This window comes from Hypanus sabinus, chromosome 5 (assembly GCF_030144855.1).
Source record: "Hypanus sabinus isolate sHypSab1 chromosome 5, sHypSab1.hap1, whole genome shotgun sequence".
In the NCBI taxonomy this organism is placed as follows: domain Eukaryota; kingdom Metazoa; phylum Chordata; class Chondrichthyes; order Myliobatiformes; family Dasyatidae; genus Hypanus; species Hypanus sabinus.
In genome coordinates this window covers 30,067,588-30,095,184 of record NC_082710.1, presented here as the reverse complement: position 1 = coordinate 30,095,184, position 27,597 = coordinate 30,067,588, and the positions used below count along the sequence as shown (strand labels likewise).

Here is a 27,597-nt window from a genome sequence, read left to right as displayed (position 1 = left end):
CTAACCAACATAACATTATGCAAACAGATTTCACAGCATTCTAATTATTCAGAGAATCTCAAGTGTAGTTCTTTTGTTCATGATGAATTTATGACTATTGTTCTGGTTGTAGTGTAGAGGTCAATTTAACTGTATTATTCAAGTTAAAAATTATATGAAACTATATGAGTCACTTAATATCTCATGGATCTAGCTGGTGAAAAACCACTAGAATTCAAAATCTGCAAACAGTTTACCTTTACAGAAGTGATGAGTCGAACATAATCGCTTAGAAGCTCTGCAAATAAGTAGAAGTCAGCGTTTGCTTGTTCTTGGTGAAGCTGGTCTATTTTCTCCTCAACTTCTGCTAACTGTGATAGGGCTCGTGACAGAGCAGTGTGATCTTCCGAGTTACCCAGCATGGCTGCACTCTTGGCAAAAGCAGCTGTGTTGACTGAGAGTTCTAGACAAAAGGTGATTTGCATATACCATCAAGCATTAAACCAATTTAAAATTAGGCTAAAACTTGCAAAGCAACTATTATTCTTCCAATATGGGTCAAACCATTTTACTTCTCTGGAGTACTCTTGATCATTTGATGGCTGAACATCATTTTGGTTTGATTATATAAATGTCAGGTAGAATTAGTCAAAAGATCCACACATGCCAATGGTACTGAAGTACGTTTTGCATTAGTGTTGCCAAGAGAAAACTATGCCAACCACTGATAAACTATATGCTATCAAAGACCCAGTACAGGGAAAGTTCATTTGGTATTGCTGAAGTGCAAACTTGTAGAGCTGCCAGCTGTATTGACAGAGATTGCAAATGTTACATTTGAAAGGATAAACTTAGTACTATAAGACAACTTAACTGGTGAGAAAATTTCCAGCAGCTGTTTGGGAGCAAATAAAAGTAATGGCAAAATGAGTGCGAATGCTTAACATCCAATGACCATGCTCTGAATACAAGATCCAAGCCATCCATGAAATCCCCCATTAACATTCAAAATAAAGCCCATGAAATAGAGCAGTAAGAGAATAGGAAGAAAACAGTTGGGTAGAATATTCAACCCAGACCAAGCTGGCAAAGGGCTTTTCATTAACATACAACTATTTAAATTCAGTATTATACTTGAAAATTTTTTCCTCTTGCATTCCTGTTAGCCACACTTTAAGTCCCCATTTACTTCATAAGACAAGCCATTCACATTTGGCTAGAATTTAATGATGTGTTTTAGGCCTTTCAAAATGGTACCATTGAGGTGGAGAAGAAAGACTACAGACTTTTGACTGTGGTCAAAAATCTGAAAATGGCAGAAAAGGACAACATTGCAACAGTTATACCAAATTTAGAAGCACAATTTCAATACAAAACTAGTTCACCTCAAAATGGAAGAGTGTTGTCCACTCTAGATACTCTGCAGACACAAATAGCCTACCACTGTACTATTTCACAATGTCATTGAAAGGATGCAATGTTCAGGCTTTATAAGGCACTGACTGGGCCTCACTTGAAGTATTGTGAACAGTTATTCTTTTCTAAGAAAGGATGAGCTGACATTGGACAGGTTCAAAGGAAGCTCATGAAAATAATTCTTGGATTAAAAGGCTTATCATATGAGCAGCATTTGATGGCTCTGGGCCCACACACTCTGGAATTCAGAAGAATGGTGGTGGGAGGGGGTCTTATTGAAACTTATTGGATGTTGAAAGGCCTTGATAAGAGTGAACATGGAGAGGATATTTCCTATGGTGGGAGAGTCTAAGACCAGAGGACGCAGTCTCATAATAGAGGGAGGTCTATTTAGAACAGAGATATGCAAGGTAGAGGTTGATTCTTGATTTGTCAGGGCATGAAGGGATAAGGGGGAAAGGTAGCAGATTGGGGTGGAGAGGGAAAATGCATCAGCCATGATGAAATGGCTGACAAACTTGATGGGGCAAATGGCCTAATTCTGCTCCTGTATCTTATGATTTTACGGTCAAACCTCACTTCCACTTTGATTAATAGTGATAATACAGGAAAAGAAACTAAATGCAAGAGAACGTGAATACAAGCGATTCTACAGATGCTGCAAATCCACAGTAACACCCAAAAAATGCTGGAGGAACATTGCAGGTCAAGCAGCATTTATGAAGTAGAATAAAGAGTCAACATTTTGGGTCAAGACCCCTCCATCAGAATCTGATTTCCCTATTCATATCCATAGATGCTGCCTGACCATTTTGTGTTACAAAAGAACATGAACAAGGCATTATCTAGACATCAAATCAGATAGGGTAACTACAGTTAACTTTGCTGTCCTGTAATCATTTACAGTGCAATAGAAGTCTCTTTTCAAAATGACTAATTGCATCTTCAACAAGCTTTGAACCAAGAGACTTGTTAGGTTTATTGTGTGTTGCTGGTGTGTAGATCTGAAATCAAGTCAAACCAGGTATAGTCATTAGTAGAACTAATGACTGGATTAGAGAACAATCTAGTGATTTCATAATTACAAAAATATAATGACTTTTAAACTCTACAATTTAGCAGAATTCAATTTTTCTAGGTGCCACTTTGACACTTAACTATTATGAAATTTCTATAGCCGATGATCACTTGCAAAAAAATAACTGCAGTAACCTTTTCCTAATTTTAAGTGAAGTTTGTAGAAGATAATTGAAAGTTAGATATGCAAGATGTGCAATAAATTTAACAGGCTAAATCTATTGAGGAAGAATCTAAGACTCAGAATGTACACACCTTTTCTGTGGCAGACCAGGAGATCAACACTGTTTTGTAGTTTTCTTAACTGCTGGTCGAGGTTTTCAAATTGCTGCTGCTTTTCCTCAAACCACTGTCAGATGAAGAATGGAGTTAATTTACCAAGAGCAAATCATTACAAATTATGTTACTATCAGTAAATCACTTTTAAGGGAAAACAAATTAACTGTGGTCATAGTTTACACAATTTGACTGAATCAGAGACAAAATAAGCAAATAGTTATCCATCCCACTGTCTTTTTACCCTTAGAAAGAAACTGGAAAATCTCATTAATTCAACTCATTAATCAGGTTCAAATATCAGCTCTTACTGCATCCGATTCATTCATCTTGATTGTCATTTTGTTGACAGCATCAGCAGCCTTGTTCACCATCCTCAGTATGCCTGCACCACTTAGAGCCTGGGTGTTAACCGCACGAGGCAGCTAGAATTGAATGACAAATAAGGGTGAGCTATCCTGTGAAAAGCATTGGAGATATATAGTTAAAGTACAAGGCCAATACCATTTTCTTCTCTCAGGCATGTCTGTATACAAAATTCAACACTCTTATGGTAGCTTACCAAAATGTCCCATTAACCTTCATAAAACCCAAATAGCATATTGCCATTTATAAACAGACAGTTCAATCCCATTTAGCAGTATCAACTCAAAACATTAAACCTGCTTTCAGTATTAATCTATTAATTACCATCAAATTTCACAACCAGAGGAGATGATATATTAGACCTGGTTTATACCGACATTAATGGAGCCTACAAGGCTGTCCCTCACCTTCACCTCGGATACTCAGACTACATATCCATTTTGCTAATCCCTGCATGTTAACCACTGTTTAAAAGAATCAAACCAGTTTATGGGAAGATCAGGACCTGGCCAAATGGTGCACTTCAGCTTTGCAGGACTGTTTCAAATGCACGGACTGGAGCATATTCAGGGAGGCAGATACCTACAATCATCACATCAGCATTGATGAATATGTGGGATCAGTGACTGGCTACATAGGAAAATGCGCTGAGAACTTTACCACGATTAAACACTACAGTGCCAGGGCGAACCTGACACCATGGCTGACTGTAGATAATTATGCACTGCTTAGGGTTCAGGACATTGCCTTCAGATTGGGGGACAGGACATCTCTAGGGTCAGCAAGAGCTACGCTCTCCCATGCCATCTGGAAGGGAGAACACAACAATGCACAGAAAATTCACAAACACCTTTGTGACAACAGGGACACGTGGCACATGCGGCAGGGTATTCAAACCAAAGCAGATTACAAGACCACCCTGTACCTCAATGGCAGTGACACCTCCCTTCCTGATAGAAGGCATGAAAGCATTGAGCCTATGAACGATTTGATGGATTAAACAATGTGACATTGAGGGGAGCCCCTTCTCCCCAAGGAATGAGCGCCCTCTCTGGCCACAGCCGGGGTGAGGAGGATTCTAGCCGCTGGGCCGGCCAACGTATCTGGTTGGTGCAGATCAGCTAACAGAGGTGTGAACAGACATTGTTAACATCTCTTTGAAACAGTCTATCATTCCTGCAGACCACAGCGTAGTCACCATCACGCCAGTGTTCATGAGAGCAATGGTAACCAGCGTAAACGGTCCTGACTTCAACAAACCTGAAGCGTTTTGAGCAGCTGGTAATGGATCATATAAAATCCCATCTTCCAGCTACAATGGAACCTTTCCAGTTCACCTGCCGTTCAAATCAGTGCACTGATGATGCCGTAGCCTCCGCCCTCCAGTGCCCTGTTTCAGCTCGAAAACAATGCCTCATACAGCAGGATGCTGTTCACCAACTTCAGCTCTGTGTTTAACACAATCATCCATCAAAGCCTGGTGGATGAACTGTTCTTGGTGGGATAAAACATCTCTCTGTAACTGGATCTCAGACTTCTGAACTGAACAACCGCTGTCAGTCTGAATTGGCAGAGACATCTCAAGCTCCATCACACTGAGCACTTCCCTCACCCCCATGGACTGTGTGCTCAGCTCACCTATGACTCATGACCGCACTGCCAGATTCCACTCAAATCGCATTGAGTACAGTGATGATACTATAGTGGTTGGCCTCATAGGCAACAATGATGAGCTGCATTACAGAGGAGGTGGTTGAGAGGATTGTCAAATGGTGTGACAACAACAACCCAAGTCTCAATGTGCACAAGGCAAAAGAAATGATTGTGGACTTCAGGAAAGTACAGGTTAACCATTCTCCATTGCACATCATTGTTTTGCTATAGAAAGAGTGAAGAGTACAAAGTTCCTTGGTGTGCACGTAAGGGATGATCCAAGCTGAACCCATAACACTTCGTCACTAGTCAAAAAGCACAGCAGAGACTACATTTTCTGAAGATATTGAGGTGTGCAAGGCTCCCCACCCAGATTCTAACAGCCTTCTACAGGAGCTAGGTGTGGTATGGAGACTACAAGGCATCATACCACAAAACCCTACAGAGTAAAAACCTCCAAGCGTATCACCAGAGTCTCCCTTCCCCCTATCTGTGACTCTTACTGGGAGTGTTGCAGACGAAGAGCCCACCACCACCTAGAAGGCGGTGCAGAGCATCAGGACCAAGACTGCCAGGCCGTGAAACAGATTCTCCCCTCAAGACGGTGAGACTAATGAATACCCTGCAACCATCCAGGTCTTGTCACTTGGTGGTCGCAGTGATGTAATGTTAAAATTGTACAAGGCATTGGTAAGGCCGAACTTGGAGTATCGTGTACAGTTCTGGTCACCGAATTATAGGAAAGATGTCAACAAAATAAGAGGAAGTACAGAAAAGATTTACTAGAATGTTACCTGGGTTTCAGCACCTAAGTTACAGGGAAAGATTGAACAAGTTAGGCCTTTATTCTTTGGAGCATAGAAGGTTGAGGGGGGACTTGATAGAGGTACTTAAAATTATGAGGGGGATAGATAGAGTTGACGTGGATAGGCTTTTTCCATTGAGAGTAGGGGAGATTCAAACAAAAGGACATGAGTTGAGACTTGGGAGACAAAAGTTTAAGGGTAACATGAGGGGAAATTTCTTTACTCACAAAGTGGTAACTGTGTAATGAGCTTCCAGTAGAAGTGGTAGAGGCAGGTTCGGTATTGTCATTTAAAGTAAAATTGGATATGTATATGCACAGGAAAGAAATGGAGGGTTATGGGCTGAGTGCGGGTCAGTGGGATTAGGTGAGAGTAAGCGTTCCGCACGGACTAGAAGGGCCGAGATGGCCTGTTTCCATGCTGTAATTGTTATATGGTTATATATGGTCAGCATGTTTTACTCTATACAGTACTGCTTGCTTGTGCTGCATACATTTTGAATTATATTTTGTTTCAAGTGCTATTTTTCCATAGGCTTTTAGGATGCACCATGGTCTAGAACACTGTTTCATTTCGTTGTACATGTATATTCAAGTGACAATAAACTTGAACTTGATTTGACTGGATGGAAAGTAATTTCATGGTTAAGTTGACTGCACACTGAGATGTTCTCATTACATGGGCAAGATTTTGCTGGAGAGGTATGTGATGCTGTTAGATTTACACTGGAACATTTAGATTTACAAAACTGGCTTATGTTGCTGGATGTGCTAATTGTAGCTTCCCCTCCCCCACCAAAAGTTGTGATTTGAAGCAAACTGACAAGTATGCCAAGAATGGAAAATAACTAATGAGACAAAAATGTATCTAGAGCTATGCATCACAGACGAGTAAGTCTGATATTTATAATTGCAACTACAAGAAATGATTGTTACTCAAAGCAAATGCTGGATGAAAAAGGGTAATTTACTTTTCCTCAAGTGAACAACTTGATTCACCAGAGGTAAATAATATTAACTCCTGACCATTTTTACAATACTGATGAAACCTTTCTGAAGTAGCAAAAAAATTGATGTCTCAATATACTTTAAAAAAACAGACAATTTTTAGGAGTTCATGAAGCATCTTTGGAGTGAAACCATTAATCTCTTCAAAGCAAGGAAAATTCAAAAACTAGACAAATTTCAAATTACATAAGGCAGAGGGTGGGAAATAGAAGGAACGTCTAACTGAGTGAAGCCTAATTGGTAATTGGTTTATTATTGACAGGTACTGATTCTATGAAAAGCTCTTGTTTGCATGCCATCTGACATTCCACATGCATCACAGTAATACAAAAAAATGGAAAAATATTAAAAAAATTTAGTTGCAGTTAGAGAAAGTGCAATGCAGTTAAGCAAATTGCATGCACCACAATAAGGTGGTCTGCAAAATCATGAGTTCATCTTTTTGTGGTTCAAGAGGTCCAATCTCATGTTTATAAAAGGGCAGAATCTGACATTGAACTTCGTGGATAACACACACAAAATGCTGGTGGAACACAGCAGGACAGGCAACATCTATAAGCAGCACTGTCGATGTCTTGGCCCGAAGCGTTGACAGTGCTTCTCCCTATCTATGCTGCCTGGCCTGCTGTGTTCCACCAGCATTTTGTGTGTGTTGCTTGAATTTCCAGCATCTGCAGATTTCCTCACGTTGAACTTGGTGGATATGTTTTTGTATTTTCTGCATATTGGGAAGGAGGAAGAAGAAAGAATTGACCACTGTGTAAGTTCTTCATTATCTTGGCTGCTTTCACAAGGCAGTTAGAAATGAAAACAAGAGTTAATGGAGGAAGCTTGTTTTAGTGATAGATTAGACTGCGTTCACAACTCCGCAATTCTTTGTGGTCTTGGGCAGCACCGCTGCTGTACCAAGATCTGATGAATTTTGAAAGGATGCTTTCTATGGTCTATCTGCAATATGGTGAGGGACATATGGGCACCATGGTGTGTAAAGGATAGTGCAATGCTATTACAGTTCAGAGCGGAGTATGGAGCTCAATTCTGGTGCCATCCGTATGTCTCTGCGTGACCTCCCTGTGGAATGCATGGGTTTTTCCTAAAGTGCTCCAGTTTCCTCCCACAGTCCAAAGCTGTAACGGGTAGGTTAATGGGTCATTGTAAATTGTCCTGTGATTAGGTTAGGGTTAATCAGGGCTGTCGGGGGTTGCTGGGGTGGCGTGGCTCGACTCAAAGGGCCAGAAGGGCCCATCGATGAATAATATAAATAACCAAGGAAATAACTAAGGAATATAAATTTCCTTATCCTTCTAAGTAGAGGCACTGGTGTGCTTTACTGGCCATAGCGTCCATGAGGCTGGACTAGAACAAACTGTTGGCAATACTCATACCTTGAAACTTAAAAGCTCTCAACAATCCCCATTTCAGCACCAACGATACAGGCAAAGGCTCACACTGAGGTGTTCTGAAATCAATGGACCAGCTCTTTTGTTGACACTGAAGACTTAGCTGGCTCAATCCCATGCCACTTGGTTCTCTATCTCCTTCCTCTAGTATCTTGTTATTGTTCGCGATCTGGCCCGCTCCAGTGATGTCATTCAAAGAAGTAGAGCAGAAGCTGACCATATAGGGAGTAGAGGGCTGAGGATGCAATCTTGCATGGCATCAGCATGGAGAATAATTGTAGTGTCGATGTTGTTGCCTACTGATTGTGATCTGTTAATCACAAGAAGTCACGAGCCAGTTGCAGAGGGGCGTGCCGGGTCCTATGTCTTATTGTTTGGACATGAGCTTGGAATTTGTCCAAGTTGCAGCACTAACCAGAAATTCTAAAGTTCCTTTGCCAGAAATCAGAAAGAAAATGCCAGGAAAACTCAGCAAGTAAGCAGCATCCATGAAGGGAACAGCCAAAATGACAAACAGCCCTCATTAAAGGTCACTCAGAAACAATAACCCTGCCTATTAAATCCAACCAGCCGCTCAAATACCACTGACTTGACAATCACCCCAGCACACACTGCTCCAAGTTCAGAAATAGCCTGCTTGACAAAATGGAAAGGTCATCCAAAATAGTTAATTCAACGTCAAGTCCAAAAGGCTGTAGTATGCCTAAACATTAACCTAGGGAGCTGATTGTTGCTTTATAAATGTTGCCTGGCCGACGTGTTGTTGGTATTTTGAGACTAGACAACACCTCAACTTCAGTATCAATATGCCAACGCTCTTCAATCCGGCCTCCACACAACGTAACGAGAAGTTGTCAATTCTACTCCTTGTATCTGCTCCATTCACAACATAAGATCACATACCTCAGTGCCACTTCCATGCTTTCAGCCCATAGCTCTCTGCTCCATTAATCCCTAAAAAACATATAGCTCTGTCTGAATGTACTCAGCGATCAAACCTCCACAATTCTTTTGGGTAGAGAATACAAAATAGTACCACACTTGAAGCTTAATCATGATCTAGATATAACACCCTAAGACATATGACCCAATTCTGCTTCTTTGGAGCATCTAGACTGCTCTGCCATTCATTCATGGCTGATTTATTATCACTCTCAATCCAATTCTCCAACAAGAACTTTTACACATCTAGATCACCTTTCATTCTGTGTATTGGCTTAGATTGTTTAACAACTCCCTCCTCCTTCCACAACTATGGAAAACCTTCATTTTCCAATTCTTGAATGCTTTCTTGAGTTGAGAAACCAGAAGCACTCAAGGTTCTAATTCAAGCAAAACATTAATATCCTCTGTAATATACCATTTGCCTTTCTAATTGTCAGCTGTATTTGCATACATATTAACCAAAGTCTACATGGACACTGAACATCATTCAATCCGTTCTTCTGACGCATGACCTACCATATGACATTTAAACCATCTACAGATACTGCCTTCCCCCCCCCCCCCCCCACCGCCCATTTATATTACAGAAGGCTCTGCACTTTTCTCAAATTCAACACTACCTAGTTCTATGAAAATGGACAAGGGAGAGCCAGTGGATGTAGTGTACCTGGACTTCCAGAAAGCTTTTGATAAAGTCCCACATAGGAGATTAGTGGGCAAAATTAGGGCACATGGTATTGGCGGCAGAGTACTGACATGGATTGAAAATTGGCTGGTTGACAGGAAACAAAGAGTAGCGATTAACAGGTCCCTTTCGGAATGGCAGGCTGTGACCAGTGGGGTACCGCAAGGTTCGGTGTTGGGACCGCAGTTGTTTACAATATACATTAATGATTTAGATGAAGGGATTAACAGTAACGTCAGCAAATTTGCTGATGACACAAAGCTGGGTGGCAGTGTGAAATGTCAGGAGGATGTTATGAGAATGCAGGGTGACTTGGACAGGTTGGGTGAGTGGGCAAATGTATGGCAGATGCAGTTTAATGTGGATAAATATGTGGTTATCCACTTTGGTGACAAGAACAGGAAGGCAGATTACTATCTAAATGGAGTCAAGTTAGGAAAAGGGGAAGCACAACAAGATCTAGGTGTTCTTGTACACCAGTCAATGAAAGCAAGCATGCAGGTACAGCAGGCAGTGAAGAAAGCTAATGGCATGCTGGCTTTTATAACAAGAGGAATTGAGTATAGGAGTAAAGAGTGAGACCCCACCTGGAGTATTATGTGCAGTTTTGGTCTCCAAATTAGAGGAAAGACATTCTTGCTATTGAGGGAGTGCAGCGTAGGTTCACAAGGTTAATTCCTGGAATGGTGGAACTGTCATATGTTGAAAGATTGCAGCGACTGGGCTTGTATACACTGGAATTTAGAAGGATGAGAGGGGATCTGATTGAAACATAAAAGAGTATTAAGGGATTGGACACACTAGAGGCAGGAAGCATGTTCCCGCTGATGGGTGAGTCCAGAACTAGAGGCCACAGTTTAAGAATAAGGAGTAGGCCATTTAGAACAGAGATGCGGAAGAACTTTTTCACCCAGAAAGTGGTGGATATGTGGAATGCTCTGCCCCAGAAGGCAGTGGAGGCAGAGTCTTTGGATGCATTCAAGAGAGAGTTAGATAGAGCTCTTATAGATAGCAGGGTCAAGGGATATGGGGAGAGAGCAGGAACAGGGTATTGATTGTGTATGATCAGCCATGATCACAGTGAATGGTGGTGCTGGCTAGAAGGGCCAAATGGCCTACTCCTGCACCTATTGTCTATCTGCAAACTTGGCTATTTTACAAACCTATGTATTACTCCCAGAAACTGATAGATTGGGCAGCTGGGGCTCATAGTAACATCTCCACATCCTACTTGTCACAGCCTCCAATCCAAATATTATTTGTCAATTCTTAATGTTAAGACTGGTTAACCTGCACAGGATATTGCTCCTAAAAAGTGTTCTGACTGTTTAATTATGTCATGTGACATCTATATGGAAGTCCAAGTACACCACACTTGTTGACGCTCCTCCCTTCTAGTCTCTCAAAATTTCATAATTATACCAAATGTTTCCCTTTAATGTCAGCTTCACCCAATTTTATTTGTGTGCCTTGTTACCAACTAGATTCCAGCATTTTCCTCACTGATGTCAGTATAATTGGTCTAGAATTCAGTTCCTTAAACACACACAAAATACTGGAGGAACTCAGCAGGTCAGGCAGTATTTATGGAGAGAAATAAACAGTAAACAAGTCCTTCATAGGGACTGATGAAGGGTCTCACCCCAAAACATTGGCTGTTTAATTCCTTCTATAGATGCTGCCTGACCCATCATGTTCCCCAGCATTGTATGTGTTACTCAAGGTTGCCAGAATCAGCAGAATTGTGTGTCTTTCATTTTCCTTAAAGAGGTGCATGGTACTAATCCATTCTGATCTGTGGAAGTTGGTCTCGAAATTACCATGGAATCTTACGACAAAAACCAGTGCATCATCCTCTGACATTTTCAAAACCCAGGTCCATAATTCAGCTGAGTAACGGACCACCTACAATCGAAACCCGAAAGTGCTGGACCAATTCCACCAAAGATTTTGAGGATCACCTAGAAGGACAGATGCACTAACACCAGCATACTGGAGAGGGGCAACATGGACAGCATTTCCACCGTGGCAAAACAACTCCAATGGATAGATCTTGTCATTCAGATGCCCAACTCATGTCTCCCCAAACAGATCCTTTACGCTCAGTTGAAACATCAGAGAGTCCCTGGTGACAAATGAAATGCTTCAAAAATAACAGTAAAATCAGCCTGAAGTCATCCAACATTACACCTAAAACCTGGGAAGACGTAACACTCAATAGATGCAACTAGGGGAAATCTGCTCAAGAGGGAGCTGTGTTACACAAAACCAATCTCTGCTGTGCCACAGAGAACTAGTGGCAGCTGTGAAAGGAGAATGAACAAACAAAAGACCCAAACTCTAATATTCACCACTTAAACAAATCCACAATGTACCAGAACATGGATCCCAGATTGGCCTTTAGCAGCCACTTGAGGACCCACCAATAGACAACTCCTTAAAAGAACACTTTATTCAATCAGTGATCGCATGACTATTTTCAGAACCCCAGATTGCTAATAAACAGGTCATGGAGAATTTGCTAGTCCCATCTTGTCTGGATTGGACAATTCCTCAGGCAATTCTAATCAACGATGGTGGACTTCAAAGTTTGGGGATTGAGGTCAACATGGAAATCACAAATGAATCAAGCGTTTGATGGGATAAGCAGGTAATACCGAGGTTCTCTGCTACAGTGCTTCAAGAAAGTACTTAATACTATCAAAAGCACTGCTCCTCCAGTGAATTGCCACAGGAGTTATTAAGTCCAAAATACTTTTCCCAAGCAAACTTTAAGCACATCTTTGAGCAACACACACAAAATGCTGGAGGAACTCTGCAGGCCAGGCAGCATCTTTGGGGAAAAAAAAAGTACAGTCGATATTTCGGGCTGAAACTCTTTGGCAGGACATCTTTGAACTTACTTTCTATCTACCTGGTAAGTCTATTCCAAATGGATTTTGAAAAAAAAAACAAACAAGTTTTGAAAGTCTGACATTATTGTTGCCCAATGGAGTTGAAAGTATACTCAGGGCCCCAATACTAAAGGATGCTGATCTGCAAGTGGACATAAAAGGATTACCATGAAATGTTGAATTCCATGAACCAACATTTACTTGGACGTAGGGGTCAATGTTTGATGGAAGATTAGCATTTGGCAATTAAAGTTAAATTTTATACTTTGGTCTTCTCCCTAGTACATTTCCATTTTAGTGGGGAAGGAAGAGTTGCTCATGTAGAGGGAAGCTATTCTTGGATGTAAATAGGTCAGCCTTGGTATGTTTACTTTTAAAAATTTGCACTTATCCCAGTAGTACGAGTCCTAATACAGATTCTTGATCAAAATGTCTACTATTACTCCCACCACACATAGATGCTGCCTAACCTGCTGAGTTCCTCCAGCATATTGTCTGTTGCCCCAATGTCAAAACTTGTCTGTAGAAGCCCAAGTACTGGAATACTGCACAAAATTATTCCCACCTTGAAGAGTATACCATACCCTATCAACTGATTTCCAACTTTTCACATCTGACCAAGTTCAGATAGCGTTTCAAAGATAACGGGCCTCTGGAACAATGCAATGTTGCATCTATTTAACTAGGGTGAAACACTAGTCATAGTAAGTTCTCTCAACAATAATGGTCTTAAAACTTACCTCACTACTTTCCAAAAAGTGCCGCAAGTCAGGATCTTGCAACAGGGTTGGATGTTTTATTGTGCGTTGTAGATACCTGCAATATAAAATTAATAATACTTTGTCCAGAGTCCAAATATCCATAATTAGTGCTTAAGACAGTTCCTGTATTTTGAATGTCAATTCTTCATATAAACCATGGATTAGATTTTCATGCAAGACCTTCCATTTGATGCCAACAATACAAAGGCATTAATGACTCTGACCTTTCGATACATCAACAAGTTTAAAAAAGGGCAGAGAAATGTCAAGACTCTTCTGAAATGGAATTTTTATTCTGTGCATCAAGGTGCACAAAATATCATACATCAAAGCATGTCAAGATAAATACCAGACAGGTCTCATATCTAGACTACAAAGTTCTGCAGCTCAATTACATTAAGATGAGCCAAAATTAATCATGCTCAAAGAAATTTTAATCTGGTTCCATCTAGGGAAAAGTACTTAGTGCTATTCTAAATCCCAAAACCTTATTTCCAGTTTGCAAACCAATACAACTGCATTCTGATATTTACCTCATAAAACTAACTCAAAACTAGAAAACTAGAAGCTCAAATTTAAGTGAAAATTAAACCTTCACTAAACAATGACGGTACCTCTTACCTACAAACTCAAGTGCCAAACTGTAGATCCCACATATGCAATCTGAATACTCCTAACACATCAACCCCACTCCAATAAAACCTTGTTTACATGGTCTCAGCCTCAAAATCATTTACACTATAGAAATGTAAGCTTTTAAAAGCACTGAGTATTTTAGTTTAAAAATTGAATCCATCTACCTTTCAAAGAACTTGACTGCTTTGCCCTTAATAACAATGCTATTATTCAAAGTCTGATACCCTTCTTAAATATGCTTAGAAAGGTTTTCAGACATCTTCCAGAATAACCTTTTGCAAAAGTTCCACCTCTCTCCAGATATCGGTATACAGCTACAGCAAGAGGGTGCAAAGTTGCATCAGCCTGGGCACACATGACCCTCACTTATACATTGCACAATAAGCCCAGCTATTAAGTCCAAAGAAACCTAGACTTCATGGCGGTTTACAGCACTAGCTGGCTTTGTTATTTAAAATACCTTCATCAATAAGAAAGTGCAAATAGAAAATACATGAAAGCCAAATAGCATTCTTAAAATACAGCTTCGTCTATTTTAAATCTTTTTATTGTTTCTCCCTTATAGCATGTAATTTTATGGGTCTTGTCACAAATCTTCAGGATTTATTAACAGAAGTTTCCTCAAATCACTTCCACGACTTCAAAAAATATCTGGTAAATTCCACCAGCAATAACCTTTTCTAAACTCAACTTACATGTCTAATTCAAAAATAACTATAGGTGCTCTTTGCAAATTAAAATGTTTGGACGCTGCAAGTTTCTGAGCATCAAGAATATATTTGAAAATTAAAAGTTCATCACAATTACTTCAGAATCATGAAAACATTTAATTTTCACTTATTCCTGGCCCTTTACAAGTGAAGTAGATGAAAAACAGAAGTCAAAGGAACAGAATGAACTATACTAAAGTTAGTAGATAGAAACAACCAAAACTGTTAAGTAGCAGTTTCCCCCCCCCCCCCCCCCCCAGAATAACAGCAACTGCAATTCAATTTGGCAGATATATAAAACAGATATTCAGTAAAAATCTGTAATATTGAGTTGGGTAGTTTTTTTTTTAAATATCAAAAAGGGAAAGAAGGTTTAAGAGAAGCTTCAGGAGATAAAATCAGAACAAGTTCAGGTCAATGACATAACACAAATATTTGAGTATTTTTCCCTTCACCAACATGTCTCAACAGGTTGACTATTACCACCATGTTTTGTTTCACGCTTCAAGAAAATGGGGAGACGGTTTATCAGTCCTGACTTTTCCACCGAAATTAAGGTTCTTTGATAATTTCCCTTGGGAGACTCAGACAGCAAACAAGTCACAGTTAATAAGGTTAAAGATTCACTAACTTCAAAGTTTTTCTCCAATTCAAAATGTACGTCAGCAATATGACAAAATACTCCAGGGGTTGAGTGCAACTCCAAATGTACAACCATGATGTTAAACCTTACTCCCTCCACACAAGTTGATGATATACCTAAAGGCATCATCTAAAGTCTTCTGTGACTTCTGATGTGCGTAATCACCTTAAAAACTGAAGGACAGCAAGTACCCAAAAGTAGTATCATCTCAAATTTTAAAATATTTCCAGATACTAGAATTCCATGAAGTACTTTCACTATACAATCTAACACAATAGTTCAAACATCAAATGCTATTACAGATGAATGTTAAAAATGCTGGCCTTGCCAGTCACAAAAATTGAATACATTAAAAATACTAGGTGGCCTATAAAGGTATCGAAGAGGAATGTCTCTCAAGGGATTAATCCTGTAAAGTCCACGATCGACTACTCAAAATGATCCTGAAATTAACAATCTGCCCATTATCCCACATAGTTTATCAAAATTACATCACCAAATTCTCCATAAAATGCAACTGTTATTCAGCTAAAACAACCAATCAGTTAAACAACCAATAAGTTAGTACAGGAATGTGTTCAAAGTTAGAGGATTCCTTCGTTTGATTCACCAGAATCAGTTCACTTGAAAGCAAATGGCACCTGATCTGCAGCTCCAATCTAAGAATTTGTATTTTACCAAGAGTTGAATTTCATTGCCACATTCACTTTTCTAGTGCACTGTAATGCACAATATAGATAGAAATAGCAAATAGTACCATAGATCAAAGTTTAATTTGGGGGATCTTGCAATGGTTATTCCACTGTTCTAACTTCAGATATTCCAGTAGATGTCAGATAACACCAAGAATTAACCAAGGTTAAATTTCCAGGTTTATTTAGTTGATGAACTTATGCAATATTTCCAATTATAAATCACTCAATTATTTATTTTAAAAAGCAACAATTGCAAGTGAATGCACAGGACAGATAAAGTTCTGTGATACTTTGCTAGATTTCTGAAAGCCAGTAATTGTTAACTTTAATTCTAGATATGTCTGGACTGACCTCTGCACCTAATGACATTCAACATCAGTGAGCACATGAATTAATTTTCAGCGTATCTGTCTGCAAATTTAACTTGGCCTGCCTCACTTGACAAAATCCCATGCTTGCTAATTAACTTCTGTATCATAGAGGCATAGAACACTACAGGACAGAAACAGGCCCTATGGTCCATCTAGTCCCAACTCTTAATCTGCCTATCCATGAACCTGCACCCCAACCACAGCCCTCCATCCATGTAGCTATTGAAATTTCTCTTAAATGTTAAAATGAAATCCAAATCCATCACTTCCACTAGTAGTGCTTGCCTTACTACCACTGCCCTCTCAGTGAATAAGTTGATCATGTTCCCCTTCAACATTGCACCTTTCACCCTTAAGTGATGATCTCTAGTTCTAGTCTCACACAATCTCAGTGGAAACAAAACATTTCGCCTGTCTATACTGCTCATAATTTTATATACCACTATCAAATCTCCTCTCATTCACCATGCTCCAGGGAATAGAATCCAAACCAATTCAATCTTTCCCTGTAACTCAGGTCTTCAAATCCTGGCGATATCCTTATAAATTTTCTCTGCACTTCTTCTGTCTTCTTGAAGTCTTTCCTGTAGATAGGTGACCAATACTGCAAACATTTCTCCACACTAGTCCTCATCAATATTTCATTCAACTTCAACATAAATTCTCAATGCCTATACTCAATACATTGATTTATGAAGACCAATGTGTCAAGACTCTTCACAACTATCTACCCATGACATTACTTTCAAGGAATTATGGATCTGAATTCCAAGATCCCTCTGTTCTACTGCACTCTTCAGTGCCCTACTGTCCACTGTGCAAATCCTCTCTGGCTTGTCCTCCCAAAGTACAACACTTGTCTGCATTAAATTCCATCTGCCATTTTTCAGCCCATTTTTTCCAGGTGGTCCAGATTCTGCTCCAAGCTTTGATAGCCTTCCTCACAGCCATCTGCAAATTTGCGGATCCAGTTTACTACACAATCATCCAGATCGCTGATATAGATGACAAACAACCGACTCATACCAATCCCTGCAGCACATCACGTCACAGGCCACCTGTCAGTGAGGCATCCATCTACTACCACTCTCTAGCTTCTCCCGCGTAGGCAATGACTAATCCAATTTAATACCTCATCCAGAATGCCAAGCAATTGAACCTTCTTGAACAGCTTCTCATGGGATCTTGTCAAAAGCCTTGCTAAAGTCAACACTGACAACATCCACTCCCTTTCCTTCATCAACCTTCCTGGTAACTTCCTCGAAAAAGTCGACTAACCGATCTTAGCATAACCTATCAAACGTAAAGCTGTGTTGACTATACCTCATCAGTCCCTGTCTATCCAAATCCTTGGATATCTGGTTCTTTAGAATACCTTTCAATAACTTTTCCCACTATTGATGTTGGGCTCACCAGCCTAAAAATTCCTGGCTTATCCTTAAGAGCCTTTCTTAAACAAAGGGACAACCTCAGCTATTCTCCAATCCTTTGGCTCCTCACCCATTGTCAAGGATGTTTACAAATATTTCCGCCAAGGCCCCAGCAATTTCTTCATTAGCCTCCCATAAGGTCTCATGAAACACCTTGTCAGGCTCTGGGGATTCATTCACCCTAATTTGGCTCAACAAACAGCTGTTCCTCTGTAATTTGTATATGGCCCATGACCTCATTGATATTTTGCCTCACTTCTATAGATTCAGTGTAAAATCCATTGTGCTAATCAAAGATCAAGCCTCTTAACAATGCTATGGAAGGGCAGATAGAGTAGTGATGACAAAATGGTTAAATTCTATAGTCAGAATGTCAAGTATGTCAGCCTTCAAATTTGAGCCACCTTTGGAATTCTTAAAAATTTACAGATTTGTTCCAAAGCAATTTACCTTTCCAATGATGCCCTCCTCTTTTCCACAAAATCAGCTGATGATGGATCTTCTTTTCCAACTTTGACTTTGGTCATACCTTTCAGAATAGAAAAAAAATTCCAATTTCAAAACGATGTACCATTAAATGGTGATCCCATTTTAGAGAACACTTGTCAAAGACAATTAATTCAATTTGCCCTACTGTGGTAATATGACAGAAAAGGTGTTAATTTAGTTAAGGATAATTCTGATAATTACCAAGTTAGAAGGATAAAGAGTGACTCTAATTGATACTTTTCTCTGCAAAGCTCAAAGACAACTAGATTTAGAACTTTAGATTTCCTGTTCAGTATTTTGGTCTATAATCAAATTCAAAAAGAATTGTGTAAGAGTCAGAAACAATAGTTTACAATGAAATACACCACTCAAAAGAGAGGAACCAATCTTTCTAAAAGGAATATTAAGTATGCCTTTTGAGAAGACAGCTAACCAAGTCAAATTGCATTTGGATAGACTTTACTATTACACGATAAAGCAAAATTTCATGTCCTGAAGGATATCAGACACAAAGCATCAATATTTTGTTTTTATTCCAGATTTCCAGTATTTGCTGAAATCAAAGACTTTCATCCCCACTGATATTTGTAATCAAGTAAAACTGCCACACAGTGAGGTTATCTAGCTGGTTGACAACAAATCCCCTTGAGAGCAAACCAGTGTGTTGTATTTTCTGCTAAAGAGTGAAGATCAAGTTTACAGTTGACACAGAAATATTGTCAATGCTGGAAGTTGATAGACACCAAAATTTTAATTTAAAATGCACAGAAGTTGTACACTCATTCCCTCCCATCTCACAGCTTAAGATCAGAAAGTGCAGTAATTCATTTAATAGAGCATTCAAAAAATCAATTATGCTTCATTCAGCATGGTTAACACTGCAAGCTACTTGTTTCAAAGTTAAATCTATTTATTGACTTCAGCCAATGACTTTGAAAACAGCCAGGAAATGACTGAATACTACTAACAGCCAGAAAACACACACCGCAAAGGAAAAAAAAAAGTTGCTAATATCAACTTCAGGACTTGCTATTCCACTAACCATGCACGTGTCAGAAGTTGCTGATAAAAAGAAGTTTTCATTACAGTAGACGATGGCCTTGTATTCTTCCTGAACTGAGTCATATTTCTCCCTTAACACCCCACCACTAAAGACCTATGATAAGAACTTGTATAGACTCTTAACCTCAAACCCTCTATAATTTTTAAAAATTAAATAAATTAAAAAGAAAACTTCAAAAAATTTGGTTAATAAGATAGTCACAACTTGATTGCCCTTTAAGTATTAAAGCCAAAGCAAAATTGCAATACGGTATTAACAAAAAGGGCTTCGGCCCTTCCACTCCCATAACCAAAATAAGTGTTCCGCTCATACTCAAACAATAGAAATAAAACCACTAGAATGAGCTGTCAACCTAAATGCATGTGAAAACATAGCTCAAGAGTAACTATCTTCAACAAGGCCCAAGGAACGGATAGATGCAAAATAGCTGTCAATTTCCTTTCAATTTGTATTGGTTCTTATTTGATGCTAATACAATTTAAGACTACTTGTTCTCAATTTTTAGATTTATTACAAATCTAGTTTGCTTACAAAAGCAGAAAGCTTTATATTCTAGCTTCATTAAGTCACCAACAACATAGATGAACAAAGGTTTAAGCTAATCATTTCCACGAGAAAACTCAATACTACCAACTGTACGAAACTAAGAAACAATACGAAGCAGAATTGACTGAACTTAGTATATTGTAGCTTGTATTACTAAAGTTGTGGGGGAAAAGATACTGGTGAGAGAAACATAAAAAACAAAAGTACCACTTAAATGAGGGTATTATGTTGTCAATTGAATAAATGACCTTACCTACAAGGCTCTTTTCTGGTGCAGGAGGTACAATGTAGCCCACATGCATATACTTTGAAGCTAATTTGCTATGCAGACCCAGAAAGTCACTAAATCTCCTTTTGACTGTAAAGTCTTTGCTGCTGAACATGGATAAAGTAGTCTGCATAATGAAAGAATATTCAGAATTACTATATCCTCCTGTAGTAGACAAATTGGTACTGTTGATGCTATTATGTGTGTACTTGGAAAAGCCTGTTCTCTACACCTACATGGTGCACCCATACTTCAATAATTTCAATTATTCTGCAGAACTTCAATTGCACCATTTGATTTCTATGCCTTAAAAGTTTCCTAATTTACATCTTAGAAGCCCATCAGGTTCAATTATTGTCTAAAAGTTGACATGCAACCACCATGAGTACTGACCCAAAATTGGGTGTCTGGCCTGAGGTTTTTTCCCTCCTCCCCAGCCCAAAATTTCTACCCAAACACTGATGAACCATGACAAAGAGAAATAGCAAAAATCTTGAATTACAGACATACATTGTACAAGTTATTCTTGCGGCAGTTTAACAAGACCATTAACCAATAGTCCCCAAACACATAACTGGCAACGTAATGGGTCAATATGGTAAATGTTCAACAATTTAGGATGTGCATCACATTTGGCCCAGATCATGGAGTACAAAGCTATACAAGGATTTAATGTTAATTATAGTGATCAATCAATTAAAACTACTGACCCAGGTTTGTTACTCTTGCTACTGCAATTAATTTCAATCAATGTTACACAAGACCAGTGATCACCTTGAACCGATGGCATGAGTATCCCTAGAAGCGACACGTCTCCTAGATATCAGAGCTCAAGTATCAATTTTGGTGATATACCTAAATGATGGCAAGCCCATTGGTCTTGTTCTGTTTACATGCTGATTACGTGGTTTAATTATAATAGGAATAACTGACTACAAAAATAATGCAACCCAACTTCACCAAAGTCACCACACCACTTTGGACACTGTCCATTCATTTGCCCTCCCCACCAGAACCACAATGCTATTAAACCATTACCTTAGTTGACACACTGTAAGCCATGTAGGCATTCATACCATCACCTAAGTGATAAAACACAATTAGATTCATTGCAATGAGAACTGTTAAAAGCAAACTATAAATTTGGATTACAATAGTATGGGTTTCAAAATAAAATTACAGAAAAATAAGCTGAGAAGACTTGGGTCTGAAGAAACTATACAGTCAAATTTCATTAAGTGGCTAATAAATTCAATTTTTCTTTTGAAGTGAGTAAAAGCAGAGCAAACTACTGCAAATCAAACGGTAGTAATATGCAAAACAATTATCGTGAGGAGCGTTGCCTCAGAAGGAGAACTGAAAGTTTAAGCATGGAGCTAGTCAAAAAAGTTCAAGTCTACAAAAGGGCCAGTGTGAGCCTCAGCAATACTCAAAACACATTTTCATAATGTTAGCCATTTAAAAACCTTACCAACTTTCTCAGGGTCAGAAACTGACACTTGAATGTCAAACGCATCTCCGTTTGCCTCTTCCTCAAGCTACAATAAAAGCAAAAAAAAAGTGACAATTTAACATTTTTTTTCTAGAACTGTTAAGCACAAAATCAAGTGAGAATTCAATTCAAAATCTTAATTGAAATGCAAAACAAAAAGTGTACCAGTAAGATCAATAGAGTCAAAAGGTAACAACTAGTAAATTATATACCAGAAGTGTAGATTTTTAGACCACATTTAATACAGTCAGCATCACTATCAGCTAAAGAAATGGTCAGGAGTTGGTGGATCTAAGAATTCAATTTGTCTATGAATTCCAGTCTTTTTAACTTTCAGTTCAACTGGGTGGTACTAGTCAGATCTTATTTCACTCTTTTTGATAAAATAACTGGAAACCTGGTCCTTCATAAAAAATCATCCGCAGTAAAATACAATGCTACATGTCAGGAGAATAATCAACATTTTGGACCAGGGCACTTTACATCAGGGCTTGAAAGAAAGGGGGCAGAAGCCAGAATAAAGTGGGGAAAAAAGAAGCAGTACAAGCTGGCAGGCGATAGGTGAGTGGAAGATGGGTATTTGGGAGAAGCAGATGAAATAAGTAATTGCGAGGGGATAGGTGAATGAGGTAAAGGGCCAAGGGGCTAAAGAAGGAATCTAGTAGGAAAGAACAATGGACTGAATATGAATTACAGAAGAGGTGCTTGCTATATTGAGGCAAATTATTCCACAGGGGCCTGACAAGGTGTCCCCTTGAACTTATTTGGAAGCTTGTGCAGAAGTTGCAGGGAATAACCCTAGAATAATTAATGCATTCTTAGCCATATTCTAACAGATGAGATATAGTATATTCATACTTGGATAGACAGGGACAGATTATGAATAGTCAACATGGCTTTGTGCATGGTAGGTCATGTCTAACCAATCTTAAGTTTTTCAAGGAAGTTAGCAAGATTGATGAAGAAAAGGCATTGGATGGCCTCTACATGGACTTTAGCAAGAACTGACAAGGTCCTGCATGGAAGGTTGGTCAAGAAGGTTCAGTCGCTTGGCATTTAGGATGAGATACTAAATTGAACTAGACATTGACTTTGCAGAAAAAGCCACAAAGTGGTAGTGGATGGTTGACTGCCAATAGGCCTGCGGCTAATGGTGTGCTGCAGGGATTAGTGCTGGGTTTGTTATTTGTCATCTATAATCCAACAATCTGGATGACTATGTGGTAAACTGGATCAGCAAATTTGCTAATGACACCAAGATTGAGGGTGTAGTGGACAGCAAGGAAGTCTGTCAAAGCTTGCAGAAGGGTCAGGGCCAGCTGGAAAAACAAGAATGAAAAATGGCAGATGGAAGTTAATGCAGACAAGTGTGATGTGGTGTACTTTGGGAGGGTAAATCAGGGTAGGACTTGCATGGTGGGCAGTAAGGCACTTAGAAGTGTGGGGGACAAGGTATCTGGGAATACAGGTCCATAATTCTGTGAAAGTAGTGTCACAGGTGGATAGGGTCAAAACGAGCTTCTGGCACATTGACCTTTGTATAAAGTATTGAGTACAGGAGTTGGAATGTTATATTGAAGTTATATAAGAAATTTCCGAGTCCCAACTTAGAGCATTGTGTGCCATCCTGTTCATCAACCTACAGCAAAGAAGAGCATAGAAAAAATTTGCAAGGATGTTGCCATGTTTGAGGACCTGAGTTATATACAGAAAGGTTGAATAAATTAGGATTTTATTCCCTGGAGCATAGAAGAAAGGGGAGAGATTTGAGAAAGAATACAAAATTATGAGGGGTATAGATAGGGTAAATGCAAGCAGGCCACTAAGGATAGGTGAGACTAGAACTAGATGTCATGGGTTAAGGGTAAAAGGTAAAATGCTTAAGGGAATCATGAAGCGGGACTTCTTTACTCGGAGGGTGGTGAGAGTGTGGAGCAAGCTGCCAGTGGACTGGTGGATGAGAGTTCAATTTCAACATTTCAAAGAAATTCAGATTGGTATATGGATGGGAGGGATATGGAGGGCTAAGGACAGGTGCAGTTCAATGGGATGAGGGAGAACAATAGTTTGGCATGGACTAGGTAAACTGAAGGGCCTGTTTCCATGCAGTAGTATTCTATTGCTTTAGAGAAGTGATGGGCAGGGAAGAGGAGTGAGAGAATCATCAGAATGGTGAAATGGAAGGGGGGGGGGTGGAGGGGGAGAAAGAAGGAAATTACTAGAAGCTAGAGAAATCCATGTTCATACAATCAATTTGGAGACTACCCTGATGAAATAAGGAGGTATTGTTCCCCCAATCTCATTTTGGCCTCATCATTGCAGTAGAGGCAGCCATGAACTTGCCACTGATCTTCTTACTGGCACTTGCCTCTATATCTCAGCACCATTAAGGGCTGAAAGAGTCCTTCCTGGTGGGACAATACCTTGCCTGTTAGGGCCATCTACTGTACCTGATGCTCCTGGTGCAGCTTCCTCTACATGGTGAGACCTGATACAAATTCGGGCACTGTTATTAAGCACCTACCCATCCCAATTACCATTCTGATATGTCTGTCCATGGCCTCCTTTTCTGCCAAGTGCCCATGGTTTGGAGAAAGTTGGAGGATCCAGAAGAGAAACTGTTGAGAACAAACAGTTCTGCTAGAGGGGGTGGTATTGGTGAAGGGGAGCTGTTAGATCTGTTATCCAGAAATTAGAGAGCTTTGAGGCCTACCTGATAGAGATTTTAGTAAATAGGAAGTATACATCCAGAGTGAAAATAAAGCAAACCAAGCCAGGGAACTGAACTTTATTGAAGTGATGAAAAGCATGTGAAGTGCCATGGATGTAGGTAGGAAAAGACTGAACCAGGGAGGGACAAGATGAAGTCATGGTATGCAGTGGGGCAGGAGCAGGTTGAAACAATGAGCCTGCTGGGACACTTAGGTTAGTGGTAGTGGCTGGGAGATCACCAGAGTCAATGAGGCTAGTGATAGTGCTCAGACAATGGCCTAGTGTTCCACAGTGAGTCCTGTAAGGAGAAGGGGTCTAAGAGCTGCCAGCTGGCCTCAGCAAGGTAGAGGTTAGTCCGCCAGAATATAACAGCACTACCTTGTCTGCGGGCTTGACGTGAGGTTGGGACTGGCGTGGCAAGAGTGAAGGGCAGTGGTTAGAACAGGCAAGGGGAATGAAGTCATGATGGCTGATGTCTTGTCAGCAGATAGAGATGAAAAGATCCAAAGCAGGCAGAAGGTCAGAGCAGGGCGATGAATGAACACTTCTCGGGCTCTCAGCCAGGTACAGGTATTGATTATAATCCACGTTTCAATGACAAACTCTGCCATGTTCATCGGGGATGATGTCTGGGCATGTCTAGTCTGGTGGTATTTATATTCCCATAGTCTGTCCCTCCTGATTGGGTACGGACTAACCAATCAGGTTTCCACTCTCCTATCTTATTTACAATCAAATTCCACTTCTTACTTAGAGTGAGACTTTCATCTTTGCTAAAAAAAATTCTTAGAGTTGTAGTTCACTGGCTTCCCTTATCAGGTAGTCCCAAAACCCATTGAAATAAAACTAGAGGAAAAGATTTTTTTAAAAAGATGACAGTCTTGCCCCAAGAAAGAACTAGACTTGATTGTAAACAAGGCGAGAGAACGGAAATCTGATCAGATAAGGAGGAGTCTTGAGGAAGGGTCTTAGACTGAGGCATCAGCTATCCTTTTTCCCCCATGAATGCTACCTGGCCTATTGAGGCTTCCCAACATTTTGTGCGTGGGGTTGGGATTTCCAGGATCTGGAGATTTTCTTGTTTGTGTTTGGATAAGGACCGAGCAATCAGGAAGGACGGGCAACAGGATTAGACATATATAGGCATTATCCGGAATGGAGATGGGGAGTTTGTCATTGACACATCGGTTATAATTGATATCTGTACTGAAAGTCCAAGTGCTTATTCATCATATATGCCAGGAAAGCACTAGATCCTTTTCGCTTTGCCAGAACTGGGTGGCTGAAGACAGAAAAGATTATCAGTTGGGGTAAGGAACCCTTCTCAGAGAAGTCTGCAGTACGAATCTCAAGCTGCAATAAAGTGCAATTTGTATGCAAAACATGAAAATATGAAAGCCATTTCCAAGTTAATCTAAACAAAATCTGTATCAAACAAAAAAAAAAGATTAAAACCCTAGATTGCATTTTCTAATGGAAAATGTTTAACTAGATATTGGATAATAAACCATGCAAGAAACAAATCTCGGTCTCTTACAATAAACACCTGTACTCAAAATACTGCTTGTTAATTACCCTGCCTGGTGGTCCATTCTTAAGTATTAACTCCATTGCTACAACTTAAATGAGACATTGTTGAGCTTGATAAAACCTTTCCAAAGAAAAGTAAAACTTTGCATGGTGCTGAAAAGCTGAAAACCAATGCTCTAATCCAAGAATAGTTTCACAACTCTAACTTCAGCCATTATATTTTTCTGTCAAATCTAATTACTATTGATAACAAAGTCACCTGCATGGAAGCAAAACAAGATACAACTGATAATGTAAGTAATGAAACTGTTTATGTCTAACCTTCCAATCGTACTGGCAATTCCGTGCTGTAATTGTTATATGGTTATATGGTTAAAGGCAACACAATGTTAAGATTAGACACCCTACAACAGTTTAAACCCAGACAAAGCTCTCATTGTTCTCTTGCCAATACTTAAATTTATAACTAGGAAAATGGTTTAATCTTACAAGCTGTTCTACTGCAGTCAAAAAATTGTTACTGCAACATCAGCACATTAATAGAGTATAAAGTGTGCTGATAATGAAGATAGATTAAAATCTTATATTAAAATTTGCTTCACAACCTCCATACTTATGTTAAGAAATATATACACACCTCCTCCTTGGATCTTTCAAACATCTTTGGATTAGGTATCTTTAGTTCAGCTCGTGGTTCAATGAGCGTTGGAGATACGGGGGTAATAGCAGGAGTTGGTTCTGGAGAAAGCAGGTAATCCTTTTCAGGACTGTCAAGTGAAACCTCTTCTGTAGCTTCTGGAAAGCAATACAGAAAAAGGAAAAACTTATTGCAAATATCACTGTCTACATAATCGACTAAAAATATCCATAGCCCTTTCCTAAAGCACAGTTTCAATAAAGTCCAATTCATAAACAATTGCAAAATAGAGGTCTACACTAAAACTCACCCCAATTAATATCTGCATAGACTAAATTGAAACAATAGTAAAAATTTGGTGAATTATTTGTGCTATCACAGTAGAATTATATACAGTATTAAAAGCACATTAAAAAAGATAGCCACATCCATCTCTAGACTCTTGAGCAATCCAGTTTCAGTTCAAATAATTTTACTTGGAGGTCCATTTTTAGTGTACAAGAAATAAAAGTTAATAAAAGTATCCAGCATGCAAAACTTAACAAGCCATGGTCAAATAGGTCATCGAGATTCAAGTGTAATTTTAAGGAAATAAGCAATGTAGTGTGGATGCACTGAGCATAAAGCATGTACAAATTGGTAGCTGGTGGAAATACACAAAGAGTATTTTACACAAATTTATATCTGATATTGCTTATATCCAAAAATTCCAACTTTTGAGCTTGAAATCAAGTTAACCTTGATTGTACTAAACCAGTAGACTGCAGAATATTCACATTTGTTCTGTCAATCTAAAAAACAAAATCTGCAATAACTATCATATTAAATTTCCATGGACAACTTCCATTTAATAACTCTTTGCATTAAAAATCAATAAAATAGCATTTAGATTTCTACACCGATCATTTAAAGTTGTATTTGACTGTTCAATCACCAAATATTCCTCAAAGTACAGTACTATACACAGTGGAATCGTCCATTGGTTAACTGAGGCAGCCACTTACTTGGGACAACTCTTAAAGAAGAAAAACTGATCAAGAAAATAGTCAGGATTCCCTTTATTTATCTGAGACATAAGATGCTTAATTGGGGACAGGAGACTGTTCCTGA

General features: G+C 39.3%; 1 protein-coding gene across 1 annotated transcript in view; it reads right to left on the bottom strand.

Moving 5' to 3' along the window:
• snx2 (sorting nexin 2) overlaps positions 1-27,597 on the bottom strand; it is a 48,840-nt gene that overhangs the window by 15,361 nt on the left and 5,882 nt on the right. Inside the window, exons 3-11 of the mRNA XM_059969657.1 lie at positions 26,488-26,645; positions 21,588-21,654; positions 21,155-21,198; positions 20,102-20,243; positions 18,201-18,279; positions 13,245-13,320; positions 3,060-3,173; positions 2,728-2,821; positions 237-442 (exon numbers count right to left, since the gene is read on the bottom strand). Of these exons, the coding sequence (XP_059825640.1) occupies positions 237-442; positions 2,728-2,821; positions 3,060-3,173; positions 13,245-13,320; positions 18,201-18,279; positions 20,102-20,243; positions 21,155-21,198; positions 21,588-21,654; positions 26,488-26,645 (980 nt within the window). The remainder of the gene's footprint in view (positions 1-236; positions 443-2,727; positions 2,822-3,059; positions 3,174-13,244; positions 13,321-18,200; positions 18,280-20,101; positions 20,244-21,154; positions 21,199-21,587; positions 21,655-26,487; positions 26,646-27,597) is intronic.